Genomic DNA, 13,191 nt, shown 5'->3' with positions numbered 1-13,191 from the left:
CCGGGCCCGCCCATCCAGGATTTGGGCCCGCAGTTTTAATCAGGGCTGAATACAACATTTTAATTGTTTTATTGTGTTATTTGTAGGGCTCTGTCCTAATATTTATTTTTGTTTTAAACTATGTTGAAAGATTAGTTTAATATCATTTTTTTATTTTGCTAAGAAATTCTGAATGAAATGCTGCGCGTGAGACTGGTTTTTCGCTGGGTTGAGTCATGTGGGTGTTTGAGCGATGACACAGCAGCCTGTCAGTTTACTCTTGCTAGGTTAGTTTGGCTATTATCATGTATATTTATCTGGAACAATGGATATCAGGAAGTGGTTCATGAAAGGAATATGGCAACTCAGCGCCAGATGCAGGCACATTACAAGAAATCAGTTACGTTACCAACGCAAGCCAGCCAGGGACAAGGGAGGCTGGCAATCAATTATATTTTGAAGAGAAATTGACTCAAGCCGGCTCGCTCACAAACTCCGGCTCTGTGCGCAAGCAAACCGCTGCACACGCTATCTGCCTCGCTCAATCGCTCTCTCTCTCTCTCCCTTTCTCTCCATCGCTCAACCTCACTCCAACTTGTGAGCGCTCCTCAAATTTGCCTGCGTGCTTGCCCAAGTTCCCCCCCCCGTTGACAATTCAGATTTCCCGGGAAATGTAAGTTTCGGGGTGGGCCCGCCCAGAGACGTATGTCTGCCGCGGGGTCTGCATTGATGGTCCCACAAGGGTCCGGAGGTGTCCAAGGACCAGCCTCTCCAGGGTCTTCATCAGCTGTGATGTCAGCGCCACCGGCCGGTAGCCGTTGAATTCCTTGGGGTGAGGGGTCTTTGGCACAGGTACCACACAGGACGTCTTCCACAGTTGTGGTACCCTCCCTTGCTTCAGGCTCAGGTTGAATAGAAGCTCCACAATCCCACACAGCTGATCCGCACAGGATTTGAGGAGCCTCAAGGTGATGCCATCTGGACCCGCCGCTTTCCTCGCCTTACACTTCTGCAGCTCTCTCGGCCACGGTGACACCGATCTTTAAATCTGGGGATAAGGCAATGATGTCCAATTATTGACCAATCAGCATCCTCCCCTGTGTCTCTAAAATAGCTGAGAAATGGGTGTCAAAACTAATTACCAAACATTTAGACACAGGTTTTGCTCCACTCCACCCAATGCAGTTTGGTTTTCATGCTCACCACTCCACTGAGATAGCTAACTGTGTCTTTGTGGAAAAGGTTAAATCTATGTTGGACAGGAGCCCATAATAGGTGCTGTCTTCCTTGATCTCAGGAAGGCTTTTGAAACTGTTGACCACCAAGTTCTCCTTACAAAGCTGACTCATTTCAATTTTTCGGCAGTTTCGATACATTGGTTTAAAGACCAACTTCCAGGTTAAAGACAACCGTGAATAAATGTGTAGGAAAATGATGAATACACTAGATTTTCAAAAAAATATACAGAAATATATACTACAGTGACATCTGGCGTCGTTTTTGTAAGAAATGTTCACTTCCACATAAAAAAGCCTCGGCACTCGACCTCCCGCGTGTGACGTAACATGGGGGAAACAAGGGGGAGAGCGGCCGGTATAAAGTATTAATAAACATGGATCCCAATGCTAGTTTCGACACAGAAGACACAGAAGAAGTTGAACATTAATATTCGAATGCATATGACGGACCGCAACCTTATAATTATGAGCCTGCTAGGCGTCCAAGAGACCAGGAGCAGCCAAGGATTAGAAGAAATAACGGCCATCGGAGAGAAATTGAGCTGTGGTGTGAGGAGAACCAGTGGAGAATTGAGCAGCTATCTTGGTGAGTGACCGGCGTTAGCTACAGAATGTTAGCCAATGTCACATCACAACATTGTAAAGTTAGCTATCATATATCAGGCTATAACTAAAGTAGCATTGCCATTGATAATATAGTAACGTTACTTGCAGGACTGTTGATACTGATCCATAACAGAAACTAATGCGCAAGTATCAGCTGTATCTCGCGTTACCTAATGCAACTCCACACTACGGTGCTGTGTACCGGAGGGGAGACGCGAGATACGGCTGATACTTGACGATCTGGCGGAGAAAAGTTGTGGAGCCTCCGTTGATATGCCGTTGTAAATGGCTTGATGGAAATCAGGTGTGTAGTCGGGGAGGGTGCACAGCTGATTGCAGCAGGTGAGTGGAGGTTGAGCCGGGAGCCAGGAGTGACAGCCACCACGTACACAAACAACACAGACAGGGGGAAACAAACAAACACAAAGGAGACAGCTGGAGCAGTACAGCCACCACAGCGTTACCTAATGCAACTCCACACTATGTCTTACGGTGCCGTGTACCGGAGGGGAGAGAGAGAGAGAGAGAGAGCAGCGAAGGGGGGGGGGGAGAGATGTAATACGGTTTCCTGATAAAGCTGTGGAGAGTATGTGCTGCAGGGAGCTGGATGCACAACGCACCCAGGAACGAACGCTAGCTCCGGTCCTTTTCCCGTGAGGGAAACTGTGGACTCGATGTCCTGACAGGCTGGTATTTGTGCAACCTGCACTAACACAATACTGCACCATGATTACAAATGGTGAAATACAATGTAAAACTACCGAAAAATACCAGCTCACTAAAACACAACCGCTATACTCAACGCAACTACTAACTATACCCGCGGTCAGAGAGCGGAGATGTTTACCTTTTGTGATGTAATATGACGCGTTTGACTATGACCTTAAAAAAAAGCCGTTTTTAAGAGCAGAGCTAAAAATTGCTCCTTTCCCTCTGAATTCCTGCCCTTATGTCTCGTAAAACATATCAAATCCTACATTCACTTTTTTAATTGTAATTTTCAAGCAAGTTTAAGCATAAATGTAGAAAAAAAAACAACCTGCAAGATGCTCTTTAAGTCTTACTTATTGAACAGAAAACAGTGTGTTTTGGTCAACGGAGCCAAATCAATTCTGCAAAGTCATACCTCCACTGCATGATTCTATCCCACATTGAATACTGTTTGACAAACTGGTCGTTTGCTTGTGCCACAAACCTGAAACCGATAGAACAGCTGTACAAGAGAGCTATCAAGGTGTTTGACAGAAAGCCACATTCATTCCACCACTGTACCATCCTTGATAAACACAATTTCTTGAGTTTTGACAATTTTAAGTCTTTTAAAAGTATGTGTCTTTTTTTATAAATGTTTACATGGACTGCTCCCCCTTAGGGGAATTCATCCACAAAAAACACACTGGACACTGCACTAGGTCAGAAACCAGAGGAGACTGTGAGGTCCACTGTAGACGGACCACTTTTGGACAAAATGTCCTTTCTTTTAAAGGCAGCTCATTGTGGAATAGCCTCCCAACTGAGATACGGGATTGTCTCACTCTCAATAGCTTTAAAGGTCAACTCAAAGAACGGTTGAGAAAAAAACAGATGTGCAATCACCGCTAAATGCACTTTAACGCAGGGGTATCTCCTCTTGCACTTTATGTAGCTCTTGTATCTTCTCTTGCACTTTATATGTCGTAGCTGCTACATTCTACTGCCTTGTGATTAATGCTTGTATGCTGCTCATGCTCTTTCTGCATATCATGTATTTATTTTTGCCTTGTATATGACTGTCATGTTCATACATGTTGTATGGACTACGGATGGAAATTAGCTCAAAGCAATTGTAAGCATTAAAAAAAAGTTGAACTTTAGCTCAAAGCATTTGTAAGCATTATTTTGTTTAAAATGTTAATTAACGTGCATTGTCCCGGTTCAAATAAACGATTAAATGAAAATGGAGAGATGATATCTCCACGCTGGCCTGGGAGCACCTTGGAACTCCCCAGTGTATTTGGTTGTTGTGGAAGTTTAGGCCTTCTGCTGGATCTGCTTCCCCTCGACTCGACTCCGGATAAGGGGTTGATGATGGATGGATGGATGATAGAGGGAAGAGAACCCATCATTTTGTGTTTGCTATCTATCTTGCAAACAATGGTCAACTGAGTATCCTCTTTTTAACCCTCCTTTGTTATTATCCTAAATTAAAAGAGGTCCACCCACTCTATAACTCTTTGTGAAGTTTATTCAGCCTGAAAAGCAACCACTAAAAGATGTTATGTAACATTGTTATTGTGCTGTTTGCAAAGGGAGAACCGTACATGAAAGGAAATGTTAATGTGCAGTCAGCTTGCAAATGATGGCGTCAATTACCATGAAAAGGTAAAAACATTTCTACGTCTAATAATTATATTGCAATATCGTAGTAATGTCAGATGCCACTGATGAGTGAAATGATCTAACACTCTTTTCGAGTGTACATAGTGACTAAGAGGCACTATTATTAACAGAATCACATGACAAAAATAATCCAGTGAATATTAACGGTGGTGTGCTGTTCAGGAATCACTTACCATGGAACTTCGGTTCCATTAATACAATAGGCTCAAGTGGTTTGATCAGTCTTCCGAGTAGCAATGCACTTAAACATTTCTTTAAGAAAAAAGGAGAAAACACAAACATAAAAACAGGGCTTTCACATATTGTCTAAGGAATGTTCCACGTAGAAAGAAAAAACTCAGGTCCTTCCATCCAAAATAGGACTCCATCGCTGTGAAAAAAGGTCCTTATCACAGGGATCGCTTTGTCTTTACATACACAACATGGGAAACTGATTTTCTTGAAAAAGTGTCAAGTGGATAAAATTGTCACTATAATTAGTAAATAAATTGTGACAAAGGCAAGTAGCCGTTTTGGCCGTTTTTCCAGTTTTGAAATCCGCTGTCATGCCTGATGAATGTGAAAAGAAACGTATGACCTACGGTGGCTCATAGGTGCAAACACGCTACAACGGCCAAAACACATGCAAATTAAGAAACATCTCCACCAACTTGACAACACATGCGCAGCATTTACTAAAAGCGCTATGTAGACGAAACGCTGCAAGAAGCTCCAAACACAACGGAAAAGGAATATGAAGTTGGCCAACTTTAACTCTTGCAGAGATAGTCCGTTTCATGTGCAACCTGTCACAATTTGAGATTCTTGCAGCGATCTTTTATGTTCAGTACTTTGTATTTGCAGCGATCTGTTTACGCAGCGCTTTTAGTAAACGCTGGGCATGTCAAGTTGGTGAAGATGTTTTTTTTTTTATTTGCATGTGTTTTGGCACATTTGTGTTTTATTTGCACTGTTTTTGAAACTACAGCACGTTTCTCCCAATGGAAACGTTTTAGGACGTTGTAACGTGTAACGTAAAGTCTATTTGAGGCAAAAACACACTTTTGTGTTCCTTAAGGTGCCGCTTTTCTTCAGTTTATGCTGTTTGTAGGAGACATGGCTGTCCACAGTGTGAACATTTTTAGCTTCTCAAAGCACAGCCAGCCCTCCGTCACAGCGGCTGGTGATCATGTTGCCCACTTCCGTCCAGGTATCCAGATGAGGGTCGTAGATTTCCACCGAGTCCACCGTCACCGGGGCGGAGAAGTCTCTGCTGGCCGCCCTGCCCCCGACGGCGTACAGCATCCCGTTGACCGCTGACACTGAAACGCCGGCACGAGCAGTGGACATTGACGCCACCTCCATCCATTTCTCCTGTAAGAACAAATGTTGGCACACAGATATAAACAGGATTGGGGAGTAACGGATTACATATAATGGGATTACGTAATCAGGATACAAAAAAGGTTAACTGTATTGCCTTACAGTTACATTCAAAAGAATAATCAGATTACTGCTAATTTTTTTTAAAGAACCAGAGAAACTTCAACCACATACAAACATTGTATTTTAAATTCATGCCTGGCTGAGTCGGCAAAATGAAGCAAAATGGACTCCAAGCTAGCAAAATATTATACATAAATCTTAAAGGTCCCATGTCATGCTTTTCCGGTTATTACCCGTCCCCTTGTGTGTTATGAAGGTTTGTATGCATGTAAACGGGTCAAACACCCTCAAAGTACACCCTGTAGCGAGTAAAACTCTAACACAGAAAAGACATGTCTATGCTGCCCCGGAACGCCTCGTTGGAGATTTCTCTTTTTCCTTCCGGGAACCAATTGACGTAACGACGACCCCATGGACCAATCCGCGGAGCCGTTCTGTTACGTCCGCGGAGCCGTTAAGTCCGCAGAGCCGTTACGTTACACACACACACTCAATCTTTTCTCAGCTGCAGCTCCGCCGATTTCTCCTCCCTGAAATGGCGGGACGCAGCGAGGCTGCGGGTGTGTGTGTGTGTGTGTGTGTGTTCGGGCTGGGCTTCGCTGTGTCTCGCAGACGGCCACTGGGCTCACAGGGAGGGGGGGGGGGCAGGAGCTCCAACAAGCCGTTTAGGACAGAGAGTGAATACACATACTATACAGAGATGCTGTATGAGAAACCAATGTGAGTTTGGAATATTGCACAATATAAATCTATTTTAGTATACCTCAACAATGGAATTATGATCGGTAGAAATGGCCATGACATGGGACCTTAAACAAGCTGGTAGTGTAGTATAATAGTCATCAAGGCGCTTAATGGTTATGCTCGGGGTAACCCTGAGAAAACTTTTATTTCGATTGTGGTTTTGTTTTCACACTGAGCAAATAATAAATATATATTCTCTCTTGAACATTAACACAACAGTAGAGCATTCATTTGAAAACGTCTAAAATAACGTTTAAGAAAGATTTGTTATTTTGAATTGTTTTTAAGGTATTACTGAACATTAATTGATCCCACTTCACCTCTTCTGGACAGTACTTCTCCACCGTGTCCAGTGCCCCCAGCGCCTCATTCCAGCCACCCACGGCGTAAATGCAGTTATTGAGGCAGGCGACGCCCACGTAGGCCCGACGCGTGACCATTACGGGGAGAGCACTCCATCGGCGAGAGATGGGATCATACACCTCGGCCGAACGCAGCTCCATTCCCTCGTCACTGATGCCTCCAATCACGTAAATAAAGCCTGGAAGGAAAAGTAAAAAATTCACTGCAGTGTCATTGTTCGCACTTTAAATAACAAAGAAAAAGGCTATGAACACACCTTGTAGCTCACAGCAGCCGAAGTAGTACCGTGGGACGGCCATGCTTCCGATCACCTCCCACCGGTTCTCCTCTGGGTCGTATCGCTCCATCGTTTTCCCGATCTCCGAGCCAATCCAACCACCTGCAGGAGAACAGGAAAATATTCAGCTTTTGCTTTTTTATGATGTTTCCCAAATTGCACTTGTTATGTACGTATTTATTATCATTGGACTAAATTATTTGGTTGAAATTTTACAGCTTTTCATTGTCCCATGTTTTGCACTCATGTTATGCTATTCTATTGCCAGGGGTGCACATAAGTGGTACGCAGGTACGCATGCGTGGCAACAATCTGAAATGCGTACCGTCACTTGTGTCACAAAGCGCATTTGCGTACCGGCGTACTTGTGAAGCTTTTCCAGAAGGCGGTTAGATCACCGGACGACAGAGTCGGTTTCCGTGTGCACAGACAGGGCTGCTGTTAACGTCGGTCTGTACAGCAGCACTGCGCTAAAACAGCTGATCACAACTGTTTTGATCAAAGGTTTTTGTATTTTTACCTCCAAATTATTAACTTTTTTCTTAATTATTTCAGTGTAAGGCTTAAAGTTGACATGCTTATTAATATACAAAAAGGTCTTTATTTTCCTCATACTGTCTATGCTGTAGCACCTCTATTCACCCTCTGTCTGATGTCCTGCCCTTTAACCTATCACATACATATGTTGGTGCGCTAGCCAATATAAGCGCGAGTGTAAAATAGTGATGTCATTATGTTACGGAAGTAAATAAAGGAGTCTAACGGAGGCGTTTCAGGCAGGGGGGGAAACTTTTTGATTTTAGCCTTTGCAGACCATTTACATGCACACAAACTATATAACACACTACAGGAAGGGGAAAACTCTCAAAAGCATAACAAAAAACCTTTAAGAGTCCTCCTTTTTTCTTAACAGCACTTCAGGCCCTACCTAGAGTTTTGTCAATACATTTTATTTTACCAAACAAACATGGTGCTACTGTGGCATTTACCAAGTGCATACAGAGCTCCGTGGCAGGGGCAGACGCCAACCCCACAGCGCGGGAAGTTCAAAGACGCCACGGCGGCCCACTGCTTGGTCACCGGGTCGTACCTCTCAGTGCAGTCGAAGATCATCGAGTCTTTCTCCCCTGGGGAAACAGATTCTTTCTTACAGACTGAAGACTGTTGAGGTTGTTTAATTCCTGGGTTTGAAACACAACAGCTCTCTCACCTCCCACCACGTAGATCATGCCCTCCAACACGGCAACCCCCAGCCCGCTGCGGGCCTGGTGCAGGGACGACACCGTCGTCCAGTACTGGTTGAAGGTGTCGAAGCGCTCCACACAACTCAACGCGCGGCTGTCACTCCAGCGGCCGCCCTGCAGCCGAGTGTAGCCCCCTGGGAAGAAATATAGAGATAATATGGCATTTCAGAATCAAAAGTCCTTTATCCCTCCATAAGTGGGGACATTTACATTGTTACAGCAAGGGGTGAGTGCATAAAAAAGGTGTAGACTAACGTTGTTATATTTAGTTGTACTTATTAGTTTGATGGAGACAACAGAGATACTCTTTTCCACCGTCTTGCCGGTGGGCGTGTCTGGCGTGCGACCAACAACCAATCACATTAATCTCCCGCCCCGGACACACAGGCACGCGGTTTGATTGGCTAGAGCTTGTACTGGCATATGATTTGATTGGCTGAGGCTTCCGTTGAAGCTTGAAAAGTTGAACTTTTCTCAACTTTTGAAGCGAGCAACGGAGGCCAAGCGACGCGACGGAACCACAATGCAGTTCGGCAAAGCCTGCCGTCACCCTATTCAAAGTGAATGGGAAGCGTCTCCGCTGTCGTGTGGACGTACCGTTAGGGTTTGTAGATTGTTACGTGTCTATCTGAGAGAAAACTCCCTCTGGAGGGAACACAGAGATTTTAGCCTTTGCAGAACAATTACATGCACAAAAAACAATATAACACACTACAGGAAAGGGAAGCCTTGAAAAGCATCAGGGCCACTTTAACAAATGTAACAGAAACTGTTTCTGGTGTTTCTTATTTAGAGGAAATCAATCGGGTGAATTTTGAATGTTGAAAAAGGTCATGTGAAACAGCACCTATAGCATAGAGGTATTTTCTGGCTTTTCTTCTGGGTCTCATCTTGGCTGGTTGGAGCTGGCTGTACATCTTATTCTCTTTGGGAGACTTTGTGACTTCAGTGTATTCCTTAAGAAGAGTCTGCAGTGCCACCCGCAGGCTGAAGTCGGTAATACCTTTAAAAGCATTTCAAGATGTTGTTAACAATGTAGCTCTTAATCAACGTTACAGCAATATTGTGAATGGTACATCAATACATGTGTAAGATATAAACGTTGGGATGCCAAATGTTATGTTCCCTCACCCTCGATGTACTTGAACAGTCTCTGTGGGGACAGCAGAGGGAAGCGCACCGGCTCCAACACCTCCACTACGTGTTTTTTCCTCTTTGCCATGTCTTGGAGGACCCAGTCCATGGCTGCCGTGAACACCTGGTACTCATCCTCGATCCTCAGCTCTTCACTTTTTAGGAGCCTCACCAGCTGATCCTTCGACAGGCCCCTGAACTCATCGGTCACACACACCTAAAAGGAAGCAGATGATAGGCAGAGTTGAAATGCTTCCATTCAGATTAAATGCTGATGGTCAGAAAAAAACAGATTTCATGTATATCAATCTTCGATTTACAAGAAAAAGAAGGAACAGATTTTGACAGAAACACTAGGGATGGGAACTGGTTCCAAATTGTCCGATCCATTGTAATTGTAGCGCTCTGAGGTTTTACATTATCTTAAATCATATGCCAGCATGTTTTTCTGACAGTTTTGTGCTGATAAATATCTGCGGTATGACATCAGAATCTGTTTCTACGTAACTTGAACTACAAACAAATGGGAGTCATTGCGTAGAGGAAGACAAAAGGGGAAAAAACTCATACTTTTTTCACACAAAAAAATAAAAAAAAAAATACTTGTGATGTCTGTAAAATTGGTGTACTGTATTTTAACTAATGTTATAAGGCAGAAATGTAACACTGTGTCCAGACTCAGAGATGTTAAAACAGCTGTGGTGACGCTAAAAAAACCCGTGTAGGACGACTGTCTTTCATGTGAGAAAATGTAACCTACATTAACAGGGAAATAGATATCGAAACAAACTGATAAGTAGAATAAATAATGGATTTTGCATCAACCAGAGGTGTTAACTTGAGTCAGATTCGAGTCACAGATTTGATGACTTAAGACTTGGCGGCGCATTAAGATTTGATAAGGGCTTCAACATTAGTTAAGGGCTTTCAGGCATGGCCTGGGACTTGCAAAGACTTAATTTGGACTTTCAAAATAAATGACTTGCACCCCAGGTATCAATAAAGACAAATATTATCCCTGTCAGAAACAGTGCCTCTTATTATTATATTGTCTCCTACCTCCAGAAAGTGAACCTGAATGTAGTTCTCTGTGAATTCCAGCATCTCCATGCAGGCGATCTGCTCCAGGAACTGAAAGATGCCCACACAGTTGGACGGGTCCATGTGGCCCTTGAGGAACCCTCCGCAGATGGACACAACCTCATTCAGCTGCAGCATGTCCGCCGCCACCATCAGCTCCTGGACGTTCTCCACCGTCACACTGATCACGCCTGATAGGGAAGCAAACATGATATAAAACAGATCTGATGGAACATGATGATGTGGGGAGTATCAGAGGAGATGCAGACCTGTGTATATGAAGTCCAGGAGAATCTCAAACACTTGAGTCTCCACTCCGAGGATCTGCACCTCCTCTTTATCCGCCTCCCTCATCCCCCCGGAGAACAGAGCGGAGAAGTAAGGGCTGCTAGCGGCGAGCACCAGGCGGTGGACCATGAAGACCCGGCTGCCCACCTTCAGACCCACATCACAGAAATCTGTGCGGAGCCGCATCTTGTTCATCTGGGCCAGGATGAGTCTGGCGTAGCGATCTGAGGCCAGCAGAGCCTGTTCCGACGCCTGGTTTGCCATGACAGCACCACCACAACAAGTGAATGCTGACATGGAGGTGGAGGACATAGCAGCTGGGGCAGGTCTGTGCTAACATGGAGGCCAGTATTCCCAAACCCTCCTCTCTAATGGGTGTCAGCATGAAACACACCTGCAAGACACACAAGCTCATGCATTAACAACAAAACCCACACTTTGCTGTTGTGTAACAACACAACAATGAGGCTTAGTCAGACATATTATAAAGAATATGCGTTTACAACGGACTTCCTTGCTTGTCTCTTGCTAAAGTCTTAGTGCATTTATAGAGAAGTTACTGTATGTTCCTGATGCTATTATTTGCTATTTAACATTTAACAAAAAACGACGTTAGCCAGACGTGCTAGCCAACACAGACAGCCATTCAACCATCATATTCATCAGTTTAATAGTCCACTGAAATGAGACAACTTTACCACGAAACAACCCCTTCTATAGGAGTGCAAATTCACGTGTATTGGGGGGAAAATATATGAAATCCAGCTTTTTTTTAGCCGTGACTTACCCATAAGTTTACTGATGAGAATGCAGGCAACTTCCGTCGCCCTGCAGATTGTCAACACATCCTCCACGATTGACTGCTCTGGTCTGGTGGTTGGATGTGTCCAGTCATGACTAGCCGATCCCCGATAGAGGTACTTTTTTTTTCTCCACTGACCCTTGTTGTCGGCATGTCCGTCCTGAGAGACAGAGCTTAACATGAAGGTATGAGTTATTTTGCCTAAGTTTGAATTATTTTGTGCTTCCTTCCTTAATTTTGGCCTGTTTGACCTTAACTTTCGCCAGGTTGGTTGTAACACACAACACCAGATGGCAGTGTCGCCTTTGAACAAGCAGCTAAACAAATGGAAGTCCTTGACAACAGCCACAGAAACCTGTACATTTACATTATCATAGTATTCATAGCATACCAGCCCCCAGCACAATAGTACTTTTTCAGATACAGCCAGCCTAGACTGTGTTAAAGGTCCCATGTCATGCTTTTCCGGTTATTACCCGTACCTTGTGTGTTATGAAGGTTTTTATGCATGTAAACGGTCTGCAAAGTCACAAACCCTCAAAGTACACCCTGTAGCGAGTAAAACTCTTAACACAGAAAACACCTGTCTATGCTGCCCCAGAACGCCTCGTTGGAGATTTCTCTTTTTCCATTGTTTTCTTCCTGGGTACAGTGACGTGCCCATACCCAAATTGAGCCATTGGTCCGAATGGACCAATCCGTGGAGCCGTTACGTTACGTCCGCGGAGCCTCACACACACACACACTCAATCTTTTCTCAGCTGCAGCTCCGCCGATTTCTCCTCCCTGAGACGGCGGGACGCGGCGAGGCTCTGAGGCTGTGAGTTTGTGTGTGAGCACACAAACAAACTATCAGCCAGGCTGCGGGTGTGTGTGTGTGTTCGGGCTATAAATCTATTTTTAGTATGCCTGAACAATGGAATTATGATCAGTAGAAATGGCCATGACATGGGACCTTTAAACTGTAACCTCATTGACTGGACACTTGGCCTCTATGAGCTAGCTAACATACTCTTAGCAATGGGTAGTCCAGTTTGTTTTAATCAGTGGCTTGACATCAAACTGGATTTAAATATAATGTTGGAAACCTGTTATTAAACAAAATCCAGCACTGCTTGGGCCTGTCAGACCTTTCTGAGTTGAGGTGAAAAACACCAGTGACAGTTACAGAAAAAAGTTGTGTAACTGTCACTTGACTTGTATTTCCTGATATGTCAAAGTGTCACCCAGGATCTAACAGCCATTGTACTGTACTAGAAAATATGTGGTGGCACCAACTTTGGCAAATTAAAACTCAAAGACAGATATGTGCCAACCTGGCAACTCCCGTCGCCGTGTTTAGTTACATTTCCAGCTTTTCATTTTATGCTAGAGGTGATCCTCCATTGCCATTATCTTAACTAAACAATAAGCTCATTGGACACAGCTTAAATAGACTCTAAGCCAATATAAGGCAGAGCTCACCCTTTCAATTGACGCAGGGCTCAACAATTGCCCGCTTGCCCAGGGGCAAATGAAAAGCCAAGTCAAGCTAATAAATCTAGAAACTCATTTGCCCAATTTGGTGAGTTCTAAAAAAGAATAAAGTTGAGAGATGCCAATGTGGGAAAAAGACCAAGTCGAAGCTGAAGC

The 13,191-nt window shown here is 44.2% G+C and overlaps 2 protein-coding genes across 3 annotated transcripts in view; one reads left to right on the top strand and one right to left on the bottom strand.

The window, feature by feature from the left end:
- Window positions 1-4,029: 4,029 nt before the first annotated feature.
- On the bottom strand, window positions 4,030-11,743 carry ipp (intracisternal A particle-promoted polypeptide). The gene is given in 13 exon segments (XM_079652067.1): window positions 4,030-5,555; window positions 6,692-6,912; window positions 6,991-7,113; window positions 8,001-8,138; window positions 8,222-8,389; window positions 9,103-9,258; window positions 9,387-9,606; window positions 10,449-10,660; window positions 10,739-11,083; window positions 11,086-11,104; window positions 11,107-11,151; window positions 11,545-11,568; window positions 11,570-11,743. Coding segments are annotated over 13 exon segments (2,067 nt in total). The 5' UTR covers window positions 11,741-11,743; the 3' UTR covers window positions 4,030-5,330.
- Window positions 11,693-13,191, top strand: part of LOC307020601 (SH3-containing GRB2-like protein 3-interacting protein 1) — a 69,995-nt gene continuing 68,496 nt past the window's right edge. For both annotated transcript variants that reach the window (XM_079652062.1, XM_079652063.1), the window contains exon 1: window positions 11,693-11,744. The gene's annotated coding sequence lies outside the window, so the exon portion shown is untranslated. The remainder of the gene's footprint in view (window positions 11,745-13,191) is intronic.

Source organism: Notothenia rossii (assembly GCF_949606895.1).
Source record: "Notothenia rossii genome assembly, chromosome: 9".
NCBI lineage: Eukaryota > Metazoa > Chordata > Actinopteri > Perciformes > Nototheniidae > Notothenia > Notothenia rossii.
The sequence above is the reverse complement of the archived record's forward strand: the minus strand, read 5'-3'. Positions and strand labels throughout refer to the sequence as shown.